This window comes from Saccostrea echinata, unplaced genomic scaffold (genome assembly GCF_033153115.1).
Source record: "Saccostrea echinata isolate AGI-Se365-2 ecotype Australia unplaced genomic scaffold, CSIRO_AGI_Sech_v1 ptg000012l, whole genome shotgun sequence".
Taxonomy (NCBI): Eukaryota; Metazoa; Mollusca; class Bivalvia; order Ostreida; family Ostreidae; genus Saccostrea; species Saccostrea echinata.
Window position 1 is genome coordinate 16,443,255 of NW_026889761.1, and position 26,066 is coordinate 16,469,320.

Genomic DNA, 26,066 nt, shown 5'->3' on the forward strand with positions numbered 1-26,066 from the left:
GATTGGTGTGCAATAAGGTTTCGGAATTATCTTTTCCACCCTGGGGGTCAATTAAGGATCGAAAATGATGTTTTTTTTTTGTTTTTTGTTTTTAAAAAGTAAAATAGTAATATGATTTCGCTCCCAGGGACCCGTTTTACAAAAGAACTTACGACTAAGACCGAGAACTTAAATTGATTGTAAAATTTTGCAAAATAAATGATTTTGTTTATAATTGCTAGTGTAAAAATATATTACTTCATTCCTTTTAAAATTATTAAAACCATTTTCAATATAACTTTAATTAAAAAGTTACAAACAATAAAATTTTGGTCTTAGTCGTAAGTTCTTTTGTTAAACGGGCCTCTGAACTCCCCTTACATTTAACACAGTAGCCTAATCATCTTTTGGGAGATGATTGTTGGTGTCCTGTAGATGTGAAATAAGGTTTCGGAATTTTCATATTGACCTTAGGAGCGAAAAAATGAAAAATACAAAATCCCTCTTACAGGTGGATGATGTTAAGTTGGTCATATACTAAAATTAGTACATCTGTTAAATTTTTCATTTACTCATGGACATTTCATTGTTTCCATGATTATAATGAGCTGCAGAGCAACTAGCTCTTTACAAAAATAACAAAAAAATATATCCCCAGGAGTCAGGCCCTAGGGTGAGGCTAAGTTGGTCATATATTGAAATTTTCAATACATTGTATAACTCCTGAATTTGCATGACCATGATAATGATTATAAAGTCCTCACCAAACTGCAAAATTTTAGTGACGCGAGTTCCAGGTTTGGTTTGGGCTAAGAATGTTATATCTTGAGAAACCCATGATATTCCGGTGGCCATCAAGGCCCATGGACCTTTCCCACATAAGACTAACAAACCCTATTGAGACCCTATCTTACCCCATTAGAAGGTATAAGCTGGGAAGGTTGGGTTCAAAATAAGGGATCCATTTTTACCTGGAATATGTAGGAGACAAAAAACTCTAAGTTTTTCACATGGGAATATATATTGGCGACAAAATTTAACATAACTCTTCAGACCAGCAGAACTATGATTTATGTGCAAGCATCTTAAGGGTCGGTAGTGCAGGTTCAAGTTTGTGCAAATCATGGTCCCCGGTTGCAGGATACAATTAATAGGGATCCACTTTTACAAAGCAACGAGGCCACACCGAATTATTGAATGTGCAAACATTTCTAAGTTTTCCCTATTCAATTGTAGACTTTAAGGTTTGGAGGGGTTAGCCTCAACAAAAATATACTATAGTAAGTATCAAAGTAAATACTTTGATCAGCTATCATGTGGATATATGTACAGGATTAAACATCACTTTGAAAAATTCTTGCAAAACATATTTTATACATAAAGCCATGTTTTTCATATTGATAATACAACATCCTTATGTTGTGAGAATTCAAGTTCAGTTATGTCAGACTCCATCTCCAGGGGCTATGTTGGGCTTACAACATTTTTATGGGAATAAACAAAACAAGAGACCAACGGGCCTTAACGGTCACCTGAGTATAATACAACACTGTAAAGGATCCATAGAAGCAAAATTAACTGAAAGATGAAGCTAATATGCCCAAGAATTTCATACAAAGGTAATCAGAGATTACAAAGCTCACCTCAGCGAAAGTTTTATATAAGTAAGGCAAAGTTCCATACTAAACTAATGATCCAGTAGTGTGCATCCCTAGATGTAACATTTATGCAGTTTTGGTTTGATAGGGCTTGAAGTTACTTGGGACTGGACTTCTCAAAAAACTTTAAACGTCACTCATCCAGAAAATGTAAGTCAAATCCAGCATCTGTAGCAAGTTTGAGAGTGTTCATTTCGTGATGCATCATTCATGCAAGTTTGGTTCAGATAGCCCTTATAGTTTCTTGCTAATGGACCTGTTCCAAAAACTTCAACCTGGTCACTCATATTGAAAATGTAGGTCAGATCCGGCAAGCCTGGTAGTGTGCATCCTTAAATGTACCACCCTTGCAAGTTTGGTCAATATAGGGCTTATATTTACTTGGAAATGAGATCTGCTCCAAACACTTTAACATGTTCACTCATCCGGAAAATGTAGGTCAGATACAGCATCCGAAGCAAGTCTGGTAGTGTGGATCCTCAGATGAAACATCCATGCAAGTTTGGTCAATATAGGGCTTATAGGTACTTGGAAATGAAACCTGCTCCATAAACTTTAACCTGCTCCAAAAACTTTAACTTTCTCTAAAAACATTAACCTGGCAATTCTCTAGCTGGAATTGCAGCGTATGAAACCTTGACTGGTACAATGAAACATACTAGAACCATCCTCCATGCATCTCTGATTAATATAGGGCATAGAAGTACTTGAAAAGAAATCTGCTCCAAAAATTTTAACCTGGGACGCCGATGCTGACGTTGACACCGACGTCGAAGGTATTACATAAGCCCACCTTCCACCCCCACCCCCTTCTCACTTCGTTGAGGTGAGCTAGAAATCTGATTAAAATACCCTTGCTTATTGTAACATGCGAGACCTGAGTGATCTCAATTGGGTTGTACTTGGTTTGACCAAGTCTTGCGAGGAGGATGATGAATGCAAAATATACAATGGACACTTGCATAGAGTGTAAGGTATTTAATATTTACGGATATGTTTTTGTCACTTGCCTGGTGTACACAAAGAGAAATCTCTAATGCCTGTATATTTACTCGTGGTGATGCCTCTTGGCTACACAAATAGCTGCTTGCCACTTCGGAACAACACTTGCCTCTTGGGTATGCAAACAACTTGGTAATACTTGTTACTTGGCTATACAACGTGGCCATTTGACATTTGTCATAAACTACATGTCCCCTAATCACCTTGGTTCTCTGTGATCACTTGGTCACTGATAAAATATGAAACAATCAACTTTGAGCAGGCATTTTACCAACTAGTCTATGGTCTCCATGCCTTTACTTAACAATAACTCATCAATTGTTAATCAGGACACCACAGTATACCCATACTCTTCATAATTGGTTATTTTGCTCCATAAATAATCGTTTTGTCAGTCTTTATTGCTTTACAGGCAAGGATCCAACTTTGAGCATGCTTTGTTAATTTAAACCAAACTTTCATGTTTATTTTCTCGCTCTCTCTCTCTCTCTCTCTCTATATATATATAACATTCTTTCTTGTATTTTCAATCAATCAAATAACCTGTTAATTAATTACAAACAATGATTTTTCAATTAATACAATTTAACAAAGGGGAGTAACTCTCATTTGCTTCACTTAATACAATTTTGAACTTTGTTTGCCTCCTAGATACCCAGGAGCAGAGAAGAGGTACATTTATTTATAATTACATTTATATTATTGCATTTAGTTTCTTTGCTTAATATTCAGGAGCAGAGAAGAAAATTTCAAAGAATTAAGCATTTTCACTATATAATCACAAGAGCCCCCCCCCCCCCCCCCCCCCCGGAACCCCTGACCTTTGGGCACATCTTTCACAATTTTGGAAGCGGCATCCTTGCTCATCATAACTATGCATTATTTCATCGGCTTAATACCTAGGAGCAAAGGAGATTTTCAGTGAAGAACATTTTTACTACAGTATATAGTCATTACAGCCCCGTCCTAACAACAGAAACACTGTCCCAGGGGCAATGAAATTCACAATTTTGGTAGAGGCACCCTTGCATATAATAACTATGCATTTAGCTTGTATAATCAATACCAAGGAGCAGAGGAGGATAATTTTTAATAAGTAATGCATTTTCGCTATGTATTCAACAGAGCCCCGCCCTAGCACCAGAGCCCCTGACCCTGGTAACATGAATTTCACAATTTTGGTAGAGGGCTCAATACATTAATTCATGCCAATAGTTTGACTTCTCGATGTTCAGGAGTAAAGAAGAATTTTTTTAGCTCACCTCAACGAAGTTGGGGGTGCTTATGTAATAAACTCGGCGTCTGTGTCGGCGTCCCAGGTTAAAGTTTTGGAAGAGATTTCTTTTCAAGTACTTCTATGCCCTGTTAATCAGAGGTGAATGGGGGATGCTTCTAATGTGTTTCATTGTACCAGTTAAGGTTTCAGATGCTGCATTTTCAGCTAAAGAATGACCAGGTTAATGTTTTTGGAGCAAGTTTAAGTTTTTGGAGCAGGTTAAAGTCTTTGGAGCAGGTCTCATTTCTACGGAAGCCGGTAGGTGCCAGGTAGAAAATATTTTTTTTCTGGCGGCCGCCAGATATTTATCTGGCGGCCGCCTGAAAATTATTTGGTCGCCGCCAGATAAGTTTCTGGCGGCCGCCAGTTATTTTTGTGGCGGCCGCCAGATAAAATATTTTTTCTACCTGGCACCAACCGGCTTCCGTACATTTCCAAGTAAATATAAGCCCTATATTCACCAAACTTGCAAGGGTGGTACATTTAAGGATGCACACTACCAGGCTTGCTTCGGATGATGGATCTAACCTACATTTTCCAGATGAGTGACCATGTGAAAGTTTTTGGAGCAGGTCCATTGCCAAGAAACTATAAGGCCTATCTGAACCAAACTTGCATGGATGATTCATCAACGGACGAACACTCTCAAACTTACTTCAGATGCTGGATTTGACTTATATTCTCTGGATGAGTGACTAGTTTAAAGTTTTTAGATAAGTCCATTCCCAAGTAACTGCAAGCCCTATCAGACCAAAATTGCATAAATGTTGCATCTAGGGATGCACACTACTGGATTATTAGATTAGTGTTGACTTTGCCTTACTTAAAGACAATATTCGTTGAGGTGAGCTCTGTAATCTCTGATTACCTATGTATAAAATTGCGGTAATTTTTATGGTTTTAGTCCCACCCTTCAGGCCTCAGGAGAGCAGGGGCCATGAATTTCACGATGTTTGTTCCCCTCACCCATAGATGCAATATCCCAAAATGGATCAGTGGTTCCAGAGAAGAAATTGTAAATGTTCAAAAGTTTACGACCGACGGACGACGAACGATGATGGACAAAAACAGATAGCAATAGGTCACCTGAGTGACTCAGGTGACCTAAAAACCAAGAACAACAGGACGAACAAAGTGACTTTAACAATTAGGTGAGTGTTGTAGCCCATGGGCCTATTATAATTAGGTCGAAGCATTTTTATAATGACCATAAATGTCATGCCTTAAAAATAAAGATATTTATAATCTTATGAGCCTTACTGTTATTTTAATTCAAGACACTTGTTCTTTTTTTGCCTATTCAAAGGTTGTATAAGAAGCATAGAATCGATTTTGACAAGAAATAAGTGGCAGTAAACAGAGCATTGTTGAAAGTGTACTTTAAACTACGCCTGTATGTTTGTCTAAAGAAAAGTCTCTTGCACACTACAACGAAAAAATGTAAGTAATGATTGAAGATTGTTAAGACATTTTGATGTTTTTTTAATGAGTCGGTAGAGGGGGTAACATTTCTACTTAATTAAAACCTTGCTGTGTCATTTCTTTGTTCTTGCAGTATAAAATATTACCTGTGGCAGTCCGATATTAGTGAGCAGTCTAATATTAAGTTTAATATCAGACTGTCTCAGTACTGATATCCTTCAAAACTGGACTGTTACTGAACAAAAGAAATTAGAATGTGATTATTTACAATCAGCAATGCATGTTAGATCTTAAGTGCACTATGATTATTTTAAAACAGAATATTATATACTGATCATACAGAATTGAAAAATAAATGAAAAAAATTCCAATTAAAAGAACATACTATAATAGAAAGGGAGAAAATGAAATAATAAATTCAAACACGAGCTTCCCGAACTCGTAATAAACTTGTTAGACTTTCAGTGATGTTTTCATTTAGTTTTAAAAATTCAGAAATTCTCTTATTCTGGGTTGAAGCCATTGAATATTTATAAAGAAGAGTTGGCTGGTTAATTTGTCGAATTCTACTTCTTATTACATGCGATCCTTTATGGAATTATTCTTATTATAAATGTTGGTAAGTAGAAATAAATATACCCTCAGCAATTGCTTTATTTTCTGTGATTTTTCAATTCAAATCAAAGTTCCAATCTGCATTTTCCTTTCCATTCCCAAAAATATCATTCACTAGACTGTGTATCATAATTCAATGCATTAAGGATATTTCAGCCCTTCTTTCCATTCCAAACAATTATATTAATTACTTTAAATACCCACAATTGTGTAGCTGATTAAAATATACTGAGTAGTTCTTAGCTCACCTCAACGAAATTGGGGGGAGCTCATGTGATACCCTCGGCGTCGGTGTCGGCGTCCCAGGTTAAAGTTTTTGGTGCAGTTTTCTTTTTAAGTACTTCTATGCCCTACATTAATCAAAGATGCATGGAAGGTGCTTCTATTGTGTTTCAATGTACCAGTCAAGGTTTCAGATGCTGCAAATTTAGCTTAGGAATGACCAGGTTAATGTTTTTGGAGCAGGTTAAAGTTTATGGTGCAGGTTTCATTTTCAAGTAATTATAAGCCCTATTTTAACCAAACTTGCATGGATGATACATCTAAGGATGCACACTACCAGGCTTGCTTCGGATGCTGGATCTGACCCATTTTCCAGATAAGTGAACAAGTTTTTGGAGCAGGTTCATTCTAAAGTTCTAAAGTAATTTTAAGCCCTATGTTGACCAAACTTGCATGGATGATACATCTAAGAATGTACACTACCAGGTTTGCTTCGGATGCTTGATCAGACCTACATTTTTCAGATAAGTGAACAGGTCAAAGTTTTTGGACAGGTTCATTTACTGATCGTCGGATACCCAGACGTATGACCTCGTCTTTTACTGATCGCCGGATACCCACGGGTGATTTCGTCTTTTACTGATCGTCGGAAACCCAAGGGTGATCTTGTGGTGAGTAAAAGAAAGATCACCCGTGGGTATCCGACGTGATGATTAAAAGGCAAGATCACTCGTTTGTATCCAACGTGATGAATAAAAGACGAGATCACCTGTGGATATCCGACGATGGCTACATACCGAAAGATTCTGAACTCGTTCGCAAGGGTGATACGTGTATAGCCAAAGTGTATGTACATGTATGTTATTTGACAGAATGAATCAATATTGAACAAAAACTAAAAACAATGAATGCCTGCAACAAACCTCTTTAAAATCTCGTTATAATCCTTGATGAACTATGGTTTTTGAGTTATTGGGCACAGAAATCAGCAATTGAAACATTATTGACCTGAAGTAGCTAATCAATAAAAAATTTAATATTTATTTCAAGTACAAAGAGATAGAAAAAGGCCACTGGCTTATAGAAGTCTTAAAAAAATAAACAACAACAACAACAACATGTTTTTATATAAATATTAAAATTTGAATTATTTTTAACTCACCTCAACGAAGTCGAGATGAGCTTATGCTATACCGTCGGTATCGTCTGCGTCCTGGTAAAAGTTTCAGGAGCAAGTCCATTCCCAAGTAACCATAAGCCCTAACTGGACCAAACTTACATGTATGGTGTTATCTAGGTACAGACACTAACAAATTTGCTTCGGATGCTGGATCCGACCTATATTTTCTAGATGAGTGAACTGCATGGTTAAAGTTTTTGGAGCAAGTCAATTCCGAAGTAACTATAACTATAAGCTCTACCGGTACCAGGACGAAACCTGCATGGATGATGCCTAATAAATAGATGCATCTTTGGACCCAAAGGCTTCTCAATTCAATGACCTAATTAAAAAAAAAACAAAGACGAAGGTTAGATGGAGAGCATGCTGGTATCAGCATTTCCGATGTCTGTATACATGATGTTGTTCTGAAAATTTTCTTAGGATTTGTCTGAAAAATTTCACACTTGATCCTTATTAATCATATAAAGATATGGTACTGGTATTTTAATTGGAAAGGGTTTTTTCAGTTTAAAGGACTTTGTCATTTTGTTTGTTTGTTTGTTTTTTGTTTGTTTGTTTTTTGTTTTTCAGTTTAAAGGACTTTGTCATTTTGTTTTTTTTTTTTTTTTGTTTTGTGTTAGTTATAATCATCTGATAACTTAAAAACTACTAAAAATCTCAGGGTGACAAAAATGCCCCCGCTGACATGTATGCAAGTTTTAAATATGTTATTTCAAGTTCAAGAAAGGTAAAATAACAATGGGTGGAAATGGCACAACAATAAAATGTCATACTGCTGCTTTGTTTTCTGGAATTAGTTGTCTATTGCACAACAAAAAATGTACTTATGCTGCATTAAATGGTGATCAATTACTAAGTAATTAAAAAAGTCTAATAAATTATAACTGAATAATTAGTAGGGATGTCAATTTTGTCAATAATTCATATTCGAATATTCAATGAAAGTATTCGAATATATTCGAATATTCGATAAAATAAATAAAATCTGTTTTATTTTAAATATGCATCATCCTACTCTCGTAGGTATACTTATATAGGAAGTAAAATTGTATGAAGACTTTGTAGGTGTACATTAAGAAATTCCGTTTGATATTTGTCAATGTTTGAAATAAATAATTGATTTAAATGTAGAAAAGTATAATTTTAACAAATGAAACGTGTATTCATCGTAGCCCCACCTGAGGAACCAGTCGTCTCACAAAAGGCAAGATAGCCGTAACGGTATACTGTTCAGATTTCAATACGTGTAATAAATTACAATTATCTGCCTGATAAGAGATATGATTATAATCTTTGATACAATGTAAACAAATATTTACATAGACAATTTTCCTAGGTAATTAACTGTTTTCCCGATAATGAATATAAATTATGTACAACCCGAGATAATCAAGTAATTTACACATTTATTCTGCAATTAAGCCCTTTACAATATTAATTACAGATTAATTCTATCGGACATTCATTCAATGATCAATTAATTTTATTTTGATAAGTATACTCTTCAAGCCTTTTAGATATTCTTAGATTTCATTTGTTGTCCTCGATTCTAGATCCGATCGTATCTTTAACTAATAAAAGCTATGAAAGTACGTTTTGTATTATACATAAAGCATTATTATACAATTCTTTACAACACCTTACTTAAAACAAAATACATGTAATTTAGAAGATTTATAAGATAAGAAAGTAGTGAAAGAAATCAGGCGATCGGAATTGATCGCTAGTAAATTAAACAGGGATAATTCCAGCACTGTTCTAATCAAAATTTATTAATCACAGTACTTCTTTTTATGAAATCTGAAAAACACCGAATATTCGAATCTTAAATTCATATTCGAATATCAACTCATAGAATGAATATTCGAATGTTCGAATATTCGTTGCCATCCCTAAAAATTAGTCATTTTAAAGGGCATAACTTTTGTTAAAAAAGGGTCTATCATCACGAAACTTGAACTAGTGATCCTTTTCACAAAAAATCTTACGACGAAATTTACCCATTCTCCAACAGGTACATGTATCTGAGCTGAAGTACGTCACAAAATTATAAATAATATTTCAGAAGAAAAATAAGTAGCAAATGATTACAGTATTGTCAAATTTTAATCTTGGACGTTTGATTTGTGAAAAGGACCACAGATCTGTAAGTCATCTTTATTGAGAGACATGTCAGAAATTAACTCATTACACTTCGAGGGGTGATCAAAAAGTTCGCGACTATCTCTACATTTATAAAACCACAATTCAGATCAGAATGAAATTTGACACTCATATAGTCATAAACATGATCTATAACTAGCAGATGCTACGTAATGTTTTGGTCCATGTTTTTGATGTCATAATGTGAAACTGACGTCAATATGTAGGTGACTTGTGACGAAAAATGGGTGACTCGGTCTTACTCGAGCAAGGAACGGCTGTAAAGATTAACGTAAATCTTGGAAATTCCTTTGCAGTGACATGTAATAATTTGTACAGGGTTTATGAAGACAAAACACTTGCAAGAAGTTCAATCATTAATTGGATTGATTGTTTTAGTGATGGAGGGGAGGTGGTTAAAAATGATGTTTGTTTTGGTGCCCATTGAAAGTATGCTGAGAAAGAGGTGTATCCTTCGTTGAGCAATTTGTTATGAAAGTTAGAAAAATAGCTGAATATCTTAACAATTAAATAATCATTAAATCCCTAAAATATCATTTACTTCAGATTTTAAACATATCAGATATGATAAAGAGAACGCGCCTATACTTGATTCATATATATTAATTTACAAAAACGACTCATCTAAGACAGAGGAGTTGGGTTGTGATGATCACCATGCTCATTCTGGTGAAAGCTATCTAGATATCCTTATCGACAAGCATAGCAATAAAAAAGGGGCGGAAAACAGTGAATTATTAGAAATTTTCAAATTTAAGTCTAAGAACCATATATAGTTACACGAAACTTGAACTTGATCTGTTAGTTATTAAAAGTACTTACTGCATGTGTTTGAAATACATAATTATCTTCAAGAACTGTTTATTTATTCTCGAAACGGCACATATAGAACATAAGTTGACACATGGAATCTAGAGAAATTATATTAAAAAAAGAGAGTAAAATTACATAGGTTCTTAAAACAGCAACACTATCTTATAAAAAATAGGTAATTATGAAGAAAAAAAAATATATCGATATGTCTAAATGAACATAAATATATAGACACTGTGTATAGTCATTTTCCCGAGGATGACCAGGCCATGATGAATTAAAGCCATAGAGGCTTATTTCCAATAGGGGTCCTCAGTTTTCATTTTGGGTTCAACAACACACACACAGTTATTTTAAGCAGTTTATGTTTCTAAATTAGGTCTACTTTTACATCAAAATTTTCCAAATGTCCATCCTCACAATGTCAAGGTTTTGTGATTTCGAAATCACAAAACCTTGACATTGTGAGGATGCCAAATGTCACGTTCTACTGTATTTTTAAGAAAATAACTTTCGTTTCTGATCGGGTTCGACAGCAGTAAGTCTACTTTCTTTTTCACTAAACAGCCGTATAATTTAAAAGGGGTAAGTAAGTGACTGGACGAAATCAGACAGTCAACTCCATTTAAGTTTGCTTTAAAAAAAATACACTGAGGTGAATTTAAGACTGAAGTCCTCCTTTAAATTGAGTCATTGATAATAGATAAAGTTTCATCAAACACACCAGGGACGTACATGTAGTAGGCCTACCTGTCGTGTCAGATTAGGCCTAACGTATAAGTAAGAGGACCAGGCAATGAATACTGAATAATGATTTCGAGAAATTGCAATGATTGTTAGATTTTTAAAGAGGACACTCTTTGCATACCCACGCACACCTACTTTACTCGTTAAAAAGATGGGGGATGCCAAGGTTAGAGCTCTATGTGATGAATTCTGGGAATGGAGAATGCGCCAGAGTCCTGTGTTTGCCTCATACTGTGGAGATCAGAGATATTCTCATTTGTTGGATGATATCGAACCAGACGCCTTCCTTGAGTTTGAGGTAAATTTTGAAGCTTACAATCACACACAGGCACTGGAAGTAAATTTAATTTTTTTTAACATATGCACATACTCAGTATTAACTTTCAGTGTCCGTGTAACCACTTAAGAAAATGTACTGTAGGCTAATGATTTTATAATAAAAAGAGCTAGGTTCACTTTATGCATAAAATGGCTCTGTAGATATGCCAATTTATTGACTAACACTTTATGTTCCATTTTAAACATCAAGATAAAGTAGAGACTTAGTGCTTTCATTTCCTACTAAAAAATTTCTCCTTAAGACCAAGGTCTTGGAAAACAGGCTTCAAGGAATTGCAATGTTCTTGAATTTTAAGGAAAACAAGTATATCTGAGTACTTTCACAGAAGAGAAATAATATGAGCGCACCCTCTGATCTAAAAAATAAAACATGTTTTATCTGTAATCCTCAGAAAGAGTTCTATCATTTAATAGTTGCATATTTTAGATCAGAGGTTGCGCTCTATATTAAATATTGAAAAATAGCTTTAAAAATTGGCTGTTTTTGTAGAATTTTTCAGGATATGAGGAAAATGATGTATTTTATGATGTCATAATGCATTGACTAGCCAGAAAATTACGTCATTTTTGATAGATACGCAGTCACCAAAGGTGTAAATGATATTTAATGCATTTTCAACTAAAATCAAGTAGTTTCAATTTTTCTGAAATTCACAGGGCCAAAAAAGGCCCTAAGTGAACCTTGTTCTTTCTTAGTTTAATATAATCATTATAATCAGGGACCTACATGGATATATACAAACTACACATACAGCAATTATGGCTGCACAGCCTTTGGTATTTCAAAAACAAAATTCTAAGGATACAGAATGTTTATTTAAAAGCATGGTGGTTTCATTTTAATCTCAACTTTGAAATTTTAAATCCTTGAAAAGCTAATAAAATTTCCTTCAGTTGAACTATTATGTATGTACAGAGAACAAACTTTAATTTACATACATGGTACATGGTTTACATGTTATTATTTCTCTTAATTTGTAGAAAGATGTATCCAAGCTTTTAAAGAAAGCAGATGACATTCAGGTAAAGGATTTATCAAAACCTGCCAGAAATGAACTCTTACTTGTGAAGGACCAGATGCAGACATTTTTGGCTGGAATGAAGCACAAGGGGTAAAGAAAAAAAGTAGTATATATATACAATGTATATATATATATATATATATATATATATATATATATATATATATATATATATATATATATATATATATATATATATATATATATATACATATATATATATATATATATATATATATATATATATATATATATATGTAAGTATAAAAGTAACCAACGACACGAACTAGTGCTTTATATAAATTTCCATCCGTGACCTTGTATCTACTTAGTAGATCAGACACTTAGGATGTACAGGTTTTTTAGTGCTTAATTATATATTATAAATAAAGTCCTTTGATTATTTATATGAATGAAAAGGTAGTGGAAGGCATGAACATGATTTAGTTCAGTAACGAATGAAGAATATCGAGTACAATTCTTTCAGTTGGTATTTTCCAATCAACTTTATGGATGGCTTGCATGCAGATATTCCTAAAGTTATGAGTATGTGTCCAACCAGGACAGAGGAAGACTTCAGAAATCTGAATATAAGAATTGAAGGTTATGGACAAAAAGTGAGTGGGTGATATACATGTATCTTGTTTCAAAAACATGCATTGCTGTTAGAATTTTTTTTAGAAACTTTATTCTAAGATGACAAAAGAGAACAAACTTATACCTAGCATTTAAAGAATCGGTCTCTGGCTTATAAGAGGGATATAAATTGTCAGATAAATTTTGTGTCATGATTTTGAGGAGCCATAATTTAACTATAAGCCTTTTGTAGTTAAATCATTCACCTCTTTACGGGAAGATGTTTGTTTGCTCTTAGGCAAAGTCTTGTATACAGATTTTGAAGGAGGGAGTGAAAAATGGATATGTTTGCCATCTGTACTCAATAGTAAGCTATATGTATTCTTCAAATATACACAGTGTTTTACAAAATATTAATAAACACTGAAGATATTCAGGTATCAGTTTTCAGAAATGAATTTCAAGCTATCAAAAGGCAGTACTAAGGGTCAACAAAATTACAAAATAAGATGTTTTAAGAAGGTGAAACAATGTAACAAAAAATATTAAAGATACATCTAATTCATTAATGATATTGATTAACTTAATGGTCTATTTATTGTTGTATGTGCTATTTAGGAGGGAGTGCCAGATCAGATCTATAACATGATCAGTGCTGAGCTTAGTCCAGAAAAAGATGCCTTTCTTTCTCCATACAAAAAGGTCCCTGCAGGATCCATAGAAACTTCTATAAAGTAAGTGAAATGATATATTTGGAGAAATCACACAGGCAAACCTCATTGTCTCGAACTTGATGGGACCAAGCAAAAATTTCCTCTAGGGATCTCTAGCTCACTTGAACAATAATTGTGTATGCTATCTCTGAAACCAAAAAAAGTAGTTTTCACAAAAAATATTTTCATACCAGTTTTCATAATTTTGTGTTGTGTTCTTTAAACTAAGTGAAGGACAGTATAACAATTAAGAATATGAAAACAATTTTAAAACAAATATGTATTGAATACATGAAAAAATGTATACATGTATGTCCTATGAAAAAAAACATAAAGATCATTGTCATTGAATATTTTGATACATGTATGTCTGAAATTTTGATAAGTGTTTTGGGGAAATAACAATTTTGGGTTGAAGAGTTTTATAAATAACCATAATAACAGAGTGCTTCAGTGTCTGATTTTTATTGGTAATAAACAAAAATTAATAACTAACGATACAGCTGCATCAAAAATATATACACTGTATGTTTGGTGATATTTTAGGATATTGAGTAAATGTACATGTTAATTATAATTAATTTTTGAACAGTTTTCATTGTTACTGGTAAATAAATTCTGAAATAATGTACACTTATCCACTGGCTGTGAGTGGGATAACTCTTTTATCAAACCCGTGACAGGAACTATTCCCCAAGGGCTTGACTGAGGGGAATAGTTCCTGTCAAGGGTTTGATGAAAGAGCTATCCCATGCACAGTCTGTGGATAAGTGTTTTATTTTACTGATGTGTATCATAATTCTGAGGGTTTGTATTACCTGATACTACGTACAGTTTCATAGGGAAACATGAAAAGAATAATTATTAAATTTTGGAACAAGTATTTGGAATAAGATAACACTGCTAGAATGAGCTGGAATCCTAATGATGTCACAATGCTACTGAAGTCAGGATGACATCATCAGTCTATAGATTGATTATAGGAAATCAAAATTGGCGGCAAAAATTGCATGAAAATTTTCCGAGGGGTGGGTAGCACAAACTATACCCCGGGGTATAGCTTTGCTATGCCTGGAAATTTTCAGACTATAAAAGATAGTTATTTTACCTTCTTAACTTTATATAGAAAACATTTTAACAGAAGTATAATAAATATAGATATTGTTTTCTTTGTTTCAGAGATAAACTTTTAGCAGAAGCAAAGGAGACTGTCCAAAAGGTTGTGAAACCAGCATTTAAAGAACTGGCTGAATATATAGAAAATGTATGTACATACAATGTTTTTTAATAAAAAATTGTGTTAATATAGTCCTTTGTAGATAATAGCCAAGTCTGGTTGAATATTCACTTATTTATTTACAGTAAAAAATAGTTACAGCAAATATGCTTAAATTGAATTTACTCTTACAGAAAATTGACTTTTATTCTCTATTAAGTATAAAACCTTTTATGAACTTATCATGATGATATGATGTAAACATATATAAATAGGCATACTTGAAATATAGCAGTCTTCCTCAGCAACTCAGCAACTTACCTTCACGGTAGCTCAATCGGAAGAGCGCTCGCTCAGTGATCAGAAGGTCGTGTGTTCGAATCACGGTCACGACTGACCTAAGTCGATAAAAAATAGGTAGCAATTAACTGTTCCTTTGCCAAGTGCTCAGCACTTTGAAATGAAAGTTGCGGGTCCTTCGGATGAGACCTTAAAAATCGAGGCCCCCATGTCACAGTAGGCATTGACACAATAAAGAACCCTCACTGCTCAATTGTCCTGAGTGCAGAGTAAAGGTCTAAATTTGAAGCCCTTCACTGGTATATGGTGACATCTCTATATGTGTGAAAAATTCTCAAATGGGACATAAAACAACATACAATCAATCAATCAATCCTCAGCAACTTCTTATTAGCATAATGATAAATTAGCGCATTTGAAGCCAAGCTTCTAAATGTGTTTGATTTAATCATATTAGCATGTTCTTAAATAAGCAGACAAGAAGAAGTGCAAAGGTGCTAAAATAAGATTACCACAATTATAACTAAAACTAGAGATACTGAGCAATGAGCTCACAAAATGATACCCCCGCCTCCCATATGATTATAATGGCAAAGTCCATTTTTTTGCTATGGGAAATACCAAATATCTGTCTGTTCAGAACATGAAGTAGGAGGTGCTCGTTGGCCTATGTAATAAAGATTGAAAGTGAAAGTATCATTCAATTTTATTCAGTGGTATAGGAAGAGTTGAGGATAAGAAATGGGTACCCTCGATATTATAGAAAGAATGGCAGTGTCTATGATTTGCTATGGGAAACCCTAAATATGTGTTCGTCCAAGAATTAAAAAAGAGGTGCACAATAGCCCTATGTAATAAAGATTCTGTGAAAGTATCATTAAATTTTATTCAGTGGCATAGGAGGAGTTGCAGATAAGAAATGGGTACCCTCAATTTCATAGAAAGAATGGCAGTGTCTATGTTTTGCTATGGGAAACCCGAAATATGTGACTGATCAAAAAGTAAAATAGGAGGTACACAATGACACTAAGTAACAAAGATTCTGTGAAAGTCTCATTAAATTTTATTCAGTGGTATGAGAGGAGTTGCGGATAAGAGATGGGTACCACAAAGGGTAAAGGACGGATGGACGGACATACAGACAGACGGATGGACAGACACCCCCATCACTATACACCACCCACTTTTCAAGTGGGGTATAATAAGTAAGTTTACTGTACAACAAATTAAAATTATAACAAATCAACATTGTCTCTGGCACTTTGCTGTAAGCATGCTTTTACTGTCTTTATTGTTGCAGAAGTAACTTTCTCAAATTGAAGTATGTTGTTTGAAAATTTGATTTTAATTTGATTTCATTTTTATAATGAAAAATGTTATACAGCTGATCTTAAGTATTTCGAACACTGATATCTTTAACCCTCAATATCTCAAACTCTCAGATATCTCCAAGTTTTTTCTTGGTCCCATTGAGTTTTAGACAATGAGGTATTACTGTATTAAAAAGAAATTATTTTGTTGAATGTGCACTTTTACAAATGGTGAACCACATGTGCTGAGTTTAGCATGTTTAGGAGAGGTATACAGTGGAATATCCTGTGACATTTGTAGGATTATATGAAGCACACGCGCTCTGATATAGCTGCTTCCTCTCTTCCTAATGGCCAGGAGCTGTATCAGGCATGTCTGGATTTTCATCTTTCTCTGTCAATGACTCCAAAGGAAGTCTTTGACATTGGTAAGGAGGAGGTAGAAAGAATCACAAAGGCGATGAAGAAGATTACCCAGGAGGAAGGCTTTGGAACAGACATTAAGAAGTTTAAAGAAGATATTTTCAAAAGAGATGAGTTCCACTTTAAAACCCCTGTATGCTCTTGTCTTGTTTTGTGTATTATATATAAGAAAATCATATTATGGCTATAAGCATATGTGATAAAAAGTATTTCTTACACTTTGCTTTTTCTATGGCTGTTTCAGCATATTTGTGTTATTTTTTTTTTACAGGAAGAGCTAATAGATTATGTAAAGCAGATATGTTTTGAGAAAATTCAACCAAAGTTACCTCTTTTATTTAAGGAATTCCCAAGCTCAAAATTGAAGTAAATTAATCTCTCTCTCTCTCTGTTTATAAATACATATGTAGCATTTTTGCATTGAAATTCTTTCTAAAAGTCTAGAATATTGTTCTCTTATTCAAATTTTTATCAGTACAACCAACTTAGGATTTTACTAAGAAGAGAAAATATTTAGATATACCTTTTTTTGTTTTGAACATTAGAATTGAGCCTTCTCCGCCCCTGATGGATGGTGGTGCATTGGCATTCTACTTCAGTGGGTCCCCTGATGGCAGTCGACCTGGTGTGTACTATATCAGTACATCTAACTTACCAGGAAGGTAAATGATACAATTTGGGTTGTGCTGTGTCGGTAAATCTAACTTACCTAGAATGTAAATGATACAAAATGATGAGCTGGGATGTACTACATCAGTAAATCTAACTTACCCAGAAGGTATATAATACAAAATGACCAGAGCTAGTTTGTATTAATTTATCTGGAAGGTAAAAAATACAAAATTATTAAATTCTGTTTGAAAAAATGTTCATTAATTGTTTACTTACATTGTTGATTATTAAACAAAGCATGAAAAAATAAATGCACGAATACTAATGTATAACTTTGCAACAATACTTCCTGTATCATCAGTTGTTAAAAGTTATTAAATTAAAGTAGTTTTTTATCCTTATGTTAATTTTGTTTGGAATAGGTTCACTTAGATTTCTTTTTTTTAGATGTACATTGCAGATATCACTAAGATATTGTATTCCAAACTGTATGAATTTCTTTGTCTTGAAATCAATAGGCAGAAATTGTTGTATAATTCATTTTCAGTCCAAAATATGAACTATCAGCTTTGTCTTTACACGAAGGAGAACCTGGGCATCATTTCCAGGTCGGTATCTTGGGATAGTCATCACAAATAATAAATAGGCATGATGTAAGTTATAAGTCAAATGTTGAAGCAAGAGTTAATTTTTTTGTTCAATATCCAACACTGTTTTAGAGTGTATTCAAGAGCAATCTATCTCAATCATTTATCATAATTTCAGTAGGCATGTATCTCAATATTCACTACAAATACATGTTTAACAACATATTTTTAATTCAAATACTATTGCAGGACATTTTCCGACTTTTTTTCTAATTTTTAGAGCTTTGTATGCATCTTAATATCTAATTAAGTTGTATCAGCAAAGGTTTTTTTCCTGTATATGAGTGGGAATTCATGAAAAATGATTTATTTCAAACGGATCTAAGAGGAACTGTACTTGTGTAAATTCACATTTAATTTTTTTTATAATTATAATTCGTTATAATTCTAACTGACTTAGGGAATGACTTCCATGGAAATGAAAGATATCCATCAATTCAGAAGAGCACACGAGGACCTGCACTATGCTTGGGTCCCTTCCAGATTTCCACTGTATACTGCATATTTGGAGGTGTGTATATATATGTATATAACAGTTACAAAATATTAGGAATTTTCCTGTAAATAAATAACATTTTACTGATGATTTGAAGAAAGTACATATATACATCAATTATGCATTATTTTATTTTCAGATTAAATCTAGTTAAAAATGTTTGTTTTTAAAAACTTATTTAGAGAAATGATGTTGACTTTAGGGTTGGGGACTGTACTGTGAGTATTTGGGAGAAGAACTTGGTTTATATGAAGATAACTACACTTTGTGAGTGACATTGTAATAGAAATACAGCGGATATAGCGAAGTTTTTGGGGGTTCCCGGCAAAATTCTTAATTCTTTGTAAAAGTTTACAGTTATAACGAACTTTGATATAACGAATTTACGGATATAGCGAACTGATTTTGAGTCCCGTAGAGGCTAAAAATAATGAAGTTTACATCTTTTACAACGCATTTCCAAAGATCCCAAAATTTGACATATTGAACTTACATTATTTTCGTTAAGCATTTGTATATAAAATTCAATTCATAATAAAACCTTAGTTACCCAAGGTATGTTTTGTAATAAAATGTGTATATTGCGAATTTGCTATATATACTTAAACGAATTCGTTACACTGATATAACGAATTATGGATGTAGCGAAGTAAATTCACAGGTCCCCAGGACTTCGCTGTAATCGAGTTTTACTTTAGTGATGAATTCAGCATTTTGTTCAATTTATAAGGACCCCTCCCAACCATTGGTTACATGTAAAATGCTCATTTGTTAAGGTTTGGAAGGTACTGTTTTGAGATTTTGAGAGCTGTTCGTCTAGTTGTGGATACAGGGATCCATGCCTTTGGGTAAGTCATTGTAGTGTACAGTTACATGAAATGATAATTTCTTGTTAAAGTACAGTATGTACCAAATAGCATAGCAAATGGTTAAATATATTGTAAGTCGATGCATTCGCCACTGTTGTAAACATCAGTCCATCAACACTTTTTTGTGACATGATAACTCAAACAATTTTTTAATGTAACATTTTAAAATTTTGTACACAAGTACTTTGATAGGAAGACTCCTATACATTTTGGGTTCATATAATTCGTCTGTCTTTATGTATGTCCGAATTTATTTCCATGAACACTTTCTTTGTGAAGCGATAACTCGAAGTATTTAACAAAACATTATAGGATTAAACGTTCTTTTTGAAAAATTTATCGATGTGTAAACTCTTGACATTTTACTCACAAACTAAATAAAAGTGCGAAGCACTTTTATGTTAAGTTTGTGTGTAAAATGTCAAAAGTTTACACACCGACAAATTTTTCAAAAAGAACGTTTAATTTTTATAATTCCAATTACGAAGTTTTAAAATTATTTCTCTTTGAAGCCTCCATACAATCCGTTATTTCTGTATACAGCGTAGGAATACTTTATGCCGTGATGTGGAAATGAAACGTAATCGAGATGAACATCGATAAAGTTTAACTTAAATTGTAAAAATATTCAATAAAAGAAACTTATAAAAACTCTTCGAATATTGTTTAAGTCAACGATTGATTGATTGATTGATTGATTGTATGTTGTTTTACGTCCCATTCGAGAATATTTCACTCATATAACGTCACCATATACCGGTGAAGGGCTTCAAATTTTGACCTTTACTCGGCACTCAGAGCCATTGAGCAGTGAGGGATCTTTATCGTGCCAACGTCTACCATGACACGGGGCCTCGGTTTTTAAGGTCTCATCCGAAGGAACCGCAACTTTCACTTCAAAGTGCCGAGCGCATGGCGAAGGAACAGTTGCTACACATTTTTTATTGACTTAGGTCAGTCGCGGCCGAGATTCGAACTCACGACCTCCCGATCACGGAGCAAGCGCTCTACCGTGATCGTTTTAAGTCAACGAATATCGTAAATACAAGTAGACTTCAGAAGAATTCGTCCTTGACCATGTTGGCATTAACGACAAACGCTCTAAAATGAAAGCAGCATACTGACGACACCCTTGATTTGCTCTGATTTGTTTAAAGACGGGGCAGAATTTAGGCTGTAGAAATATGAATTTGATGCTAATAAGGCAAGAGTCTGAGGTACGTTTCTCTTTCCTATCACCTACCGAGAACTGAGCTGATTTGCTTAGCATTAGGAACGACGATCCTATGAGAGATTTTAAATAAAAATTCACAATTGTGATCTGACAGTTACATAAACATAACATTGCTGTCTGTCGATCAGTCCTGTAAGTCGTCAGGTTTGTTTTTGTTTGATTTAAAGTTTCTGTAATCATTTAGCTAAAACAGATTCGATGTAACGATTTGTTTCATTCTTTTACAATTAAAAGCTAGGCCAAGAAAGTAGTTTTGGTTGAGAAATTTATCGATGTATAAACTTTTTCTTGAATTTGTTCTCGTCCAATCAAAACACAGGAAATCAATAAATAAAATTAAGATTGGAATTATTTTCATATATTTTTTTAGTATTTTTACTGTTAGAAGAAGACAGTCACCTACTTATTTTGTTGTCTGTCCCTCTGACAACACTTTTGTTGAGAAACGATTAGAAAATAGTGTTTGAACTTGATTGTTCCATGTCACCTTCCTTGCTCTAAACATAAATATATGAAGTACAGTTTTCACTTTCCTATGGTAGTCCTAAGTGGGACCCTCTCTGACTTTGTCAGTTTCCTAGTCTTGCTTAGTTTAAGGAGGCCTCAGTTGTGATTGTTCTATTAATTTTTTATCATTGATTTAACGAAATCTTGAAAGTATTCGTTTTAAGATGGACTTTTGAGGAGGCCCTGAATTACATGAAAGAGAAAATCTTCATGGATGCCAAAAGTTTGGAGAAGGAATGTAAAAGATATGTTACTTTACCAGGACAAGCATGTGCCTATAAAATTGGTGAAATCAAACTTAAGCAGTTGAGACAGAAAGCCAGTCAAGCATTAGGTAATAGAACAAGAAGAAATAGATAATGGTTCTAGTTTATGAATAAAATTTACTCAAAAGAAAAATAAACTTGTTTTAATAATGTTACAGAGTATTATGTTTTGTTTCATAGCCCCTCCCCCTTCTTCACTTTTGAAAATTTCTACACATAAGAAAAGCTTTATTTGAAGTTGTTCTCTGCTTGACAAAGTGACATAAGTTCTATTTAGCTTTCTAGTGACAATGATAACACATCCATATCAACAAGTAGTAAACAGTAAACATCAGTATGTTACAAACATACACATATAATACACCTTACAAAAATTTGGACTGAAGAAGACACGTGCATGAAAAAATGTTATCATGATGAACAGAAAAAACAGATTTTTTTGAACAATATAATTATACAATAGTTCTGTCTATTCCAAGAGTTTACAAGAGTATTCTGAAAAAAAATGTTTTATTTTTTAAATGCACAGAGTTCCAGAGAGTTCCATATATCTTAAAGTCATTTTTCTGACCTTTGGAATTTCCTTGATATTCGAGTATCTAGAATTTAAAACGAATTATTAAGCTAAGAAAGACACACATTTTGTCTCGACTATTTAAAACAGGTTAAAATTCAATGAATAAAAACAAGGATTTGGTTTCCTAGGAGCACGCATATATTTACATCTTCATAATGTAAAATATTGGTTTGTTGGGGTAGAATGTTCGAATTTGAAACCATGCATGAAAATAAAATTAGATTATTTTGTATTAGTATAATTATGTAAAACTTCTAACCTGTCAGCCTTATGGACACATAATGGACACATTTATATGTACCAGATAGTCTTGCATCCTGCAATGTTACGAGCATTTACATCTAAAAATTGTTTTAAAACTACTCATTTGGAATTTTCATTTTATTATTCTGATTTCTTTCATTATAAACATTATTAATTGATATTTATTGAATTACTGATGAACAATCATGAAACAATCTTATTCCTCATATGACCACAAGTAAGTGTTCGATCCCCTGTAAATGTAGATATCTTGACGAGCAGTAGTTACCCGACGTCTTCACAACTGACTTTAAGATGGCATCATTCTGGTCACTCGAAACTTCCGGTACAACAAATGAACAACTTTATGGTGACGATGTAATTGTATAGCAACCTGATAATTTTGTGTGTGTGTGTGAATTAATGCAAAAAATATCGATAAAGCAGATAATATTGCAGAATCTGACCCCTTTTATGCGGTAACCACCTTGTATTGTACCAATGGTTCTTCCTGTGACAGCATAGGCCGTATTTTATTCGAAATATTTAATGTTTTTCGTTAAAACAATTGTTCAAAGAAACAAAAACGGAAATCAAAGAATCATAATTTTTCTACAATATACAAGGCACGATTTTTCCTAGAACGGGCTTATCACGATAAAATCGTCACGGTTCAGTAAATTTTTCAGTTTCAGTGTTCTTGGTTTTAAATAAATGAGTATTACTAAAAACACTTGTGTAAAATTTGTTATGGTTCTGTCGAAAAGGACAATAACTGTTGAAAAAACAACAGGATGACAGGTCAGAAGTTTTGACTAGTATACTTATGAAACCTTTAAAGAATGTGTTATCAATATTTGCTGCGCATTTAAGTCTATAAGCAAAATAATTTTGTTGCATTGATTATGATGTACATGACAAAGTGTGGTATATCAGGCTTTTCCCCCCTTTATTTTAAGGAGAACGATTTGATGTTAGAGAATTCCACTCTGTGGTCTTGAGATGTGGGGCAGTGCCACTTAATTTTCTGGAGCAAAAGGTTGATGAGTACATCAAGGAAACACTGGTGACTTAAGCATCTTTAGAAAATGGATGCTTAAAATATGATAATCAGACTTTTTTCTTCAACATGAAAACATTTACTTCTCAAATCTCTTCTGTTTTTTCTACTTGTTCTGATTCCACATTTAATATTGACATCTAAATTCAAAATTATCTGTTCTCATATCTGTGGAATTTCTTTTTAAAAAATATGATTTAACTCTGAAGTTGTGAAGAGATAAACAATTCCACACTGTTTGAAGTAGGAACAAATTTTTATTTCAAATTAAGCTAAACAGGCAGAATTAATAATATATAGTACTTTGTCAGATTAAAATTCTATGTATGCATCATTCGAAGATTTTCCTATCTTATGTGTTTGATATTTGTTATATCGTTATGTCAATGGTGTGTACAGAATGATTTTGAAATGTTTAATTGCCTAGGTATATTACATTTAAGGACAGATGATACAAACAACTTTTATCAAAAATCCTGAAAATAACAACATAAGTTATATTTATATGAGTAAAATGAATAAGTTTAACCGCTCAGATTTTAATTTTTCATTCAAGGTTTCACAATTAGGGGATTTTAAGTGACAAAAATTGTATAGATTAATAAGGATGGCTGCAGAAAGGTTGGATTTTGGACATCATAGAAGGTTTACAAATTCTTAATATTTTAGAAATTTATTAGTCACCTCATTTACAACCAAAATAGGTAAAAAAATTATACCAATCCAGGCATTCATATTTTGTTTGTATCATCTGTCCTTAAAGACATATAAATCTATCCTGAATAAAGGTCTTATTATTTCATTTGACAATTTATATTTTTCTTTTTCTTGGAAGACTTTTATTTATCCTAGTCTAGTCTAGTCTAATTTCAGGGATGATGGTTTGATCAGTTTTTACTCTGTGCCATATGATGCTGCTTTGAAACTTATTATAATAATTTTATACATGATCTTCTCAATATTTTTTTTTAGTATACATGCACCTTCAGTTTTATGAAATGGAAAACCTTGGATGGAATTATGACCTGCCTGGGATGGAGTCCCGAATATTATGTTTGAATAGTATAGTACTCCATAAGGCTGATAACAAACAGTGATCGATATCAGGAAGCCTACAAACAAATACAAATCTGTGAACAGAGCGTAAAACATGGAGCTCTGGAAATTTTTGAAGTGGGATCAGGTGCCTAGGAAGAGTAAACATCCCCAGTCGACCGGTCACACCCGAAGTAAGCCTTAAGTATTGATCAAGTAGACGGAGTAATCTGTAGTCAAATTTAGTATAAAAACAAAGGCCTTACAATTGAAATATATGTCAAAATACGACCCAATGATAGGTTGAATTCGCTAACAAGTTCATTATAACGACCGTAGAATTTACGAAATGCTGACTGTAAACGAGGTTGTTGATATCTTCGTAACACAACCTTACTTGTCAGCAGCTAATGCGCGGTATTCAATTTGTCTACACGGTCAGGTGCTGTTACACGACCGACGATATCCAAAAATAAGAATTCAATGCTTAAAAGAATATTTATACAATCTACCTATATAGAAACTTATAATAGATAATTATATAGATAAACTGTAGGAAGAGTAGCATTTTGAAAGAAATCCATTGACATTTCTATTTTATGTAAACATGGCACAGCGTTCGTCAAAATTACGGATATACAGAATTATGTATCTTGGTGAAGTCTTCTTTGTACCAAGTTTATTGAAATCGAAAGAATTTCACTGAAATTTCTATATTTAGTAACGATTGCAACACCATTCGTCAAAATCAAATACTGATACGCAGAATTACGCATCTTAATGTAGTATACTTTTGTAGAAAGTTTAATGAAATCAGACCAAAACTGTAAGAGGAGTGACTTTTTGAAAGAATATCACAGAAATAACTTTTTTTGGCAACACCGTTTTTCAAGATCAAAAACAAATACACAGAATTATGTATATTTGTGTAATCTACTTGTGTACCAAGTTGTATTGACATCAGACTTAAACTGTAGGAGGAGTAGCATTTTGAAAAAAAAATGTTACAGACAGACAGACAGAAGACGGACACCCTTTAGTCGCATAAGATTTTCCGGTCTCTGACCAGTAGAGCTAACAAATAAGGGTAAATTAGATTGATTGCACAATGAAGTTATCAGAAATTAAGAGTCTAACAAATTAGACACTTTTCCTAATTTTAGTAATTTTAGTATACTCATCGATTCAGAATATTTTGGCAGTTTAAAAACAATAATAATCAATCAATCTACGTCATAAGAAATTTTCACAAACACCCGTCTAGTGATGAATATTCCACACTTATTGAAATTTTTCCAAAACAAGTTTATTATTTAGTAAATTTCAGAAATTAAGTATTTGCCTTTGTTCTTTTTTCCGGTCATGACAAGGAGCACACGGCAGGTGTGACCGGTGAACAGGGGATGCTCACTCCTCCTAGGCATCTGATCCCACCTCTGGAATTTCCAGGAGTCCGTGTTTTATGCCCTCTTCACATATTTGTATTGTTTATGGATTTTTTGAGATCGATCTATGTTTGTTATCTTTACCCTTTACATCTA

General features: G+C 33.3%; 1 protein-coding gene across 1 annotated transcript; it reads left to right on the plus strand.

Moving 5' to 3' along the window:
* The first annotated feature begins 10,959 nt into the window (after positions 1-10,959).
* LOC133185429 (uncharacterized) lies at positions 10,960-24,292 on the plus strand. Its single transcript, XM_061320625.1, has 15 exons — positions 10,960-11,378; positions 12,401-12,531; positions 12,929-13,058; positions 13,316-13,384; positions 13,636-13,751; positions 14,910-14,994; positions 16,858-17,112; positions 17,251-17,345; positions 17,525-17,641; positions 18,139-18,199; positions 18,639-18,749; positions 18,937-19,001; positions 19,511-19,582; positions 21,509-21,678; positions 23,390-24,292. The coding sequence occupies exons 1-15, from the start codon at positions 11,163-11,165 to the stop codon at positions 23,503-23,505; spliced, it is 1,809 nt and encodes a 602-aa protein (XP_061176609.1). The 5' UTR covers positions 10,960-11,162; the 3' UTR covers positions 23,506-24,292.
* The last annotated feature ends 1,774 nt before the right edge of the window (positions 24,293-26,066 follow it).

What these genes read in the sequence shown, in the direction of transcription:
- LOC133185429 (XM_061320625.1), top strand. Translation starts at nt 11,163, where the DNA reads ATGATTGTTAGATTTTTAAAGAGGACACTCTTTGCATACCCACGCACA. An exon ending in TTGAAGGTTATGGACAAAAA is followed by an intron (nt 13,059 to 13,315) that starts GTGAGTGGGTGA and finishes GTTTGCTCTTAG; the next exon opens with GCAAAGTCTTGTATACAGAT. An exon ending in AGTTCCACTTTAAAACCCCT is followed by an intron (nt 17,113 to 17,250) that starts GTATGCTCTTGT and finishes TTTTTTTTACAG; the next exon opens with GAAGAGCTAATAGATTATGT.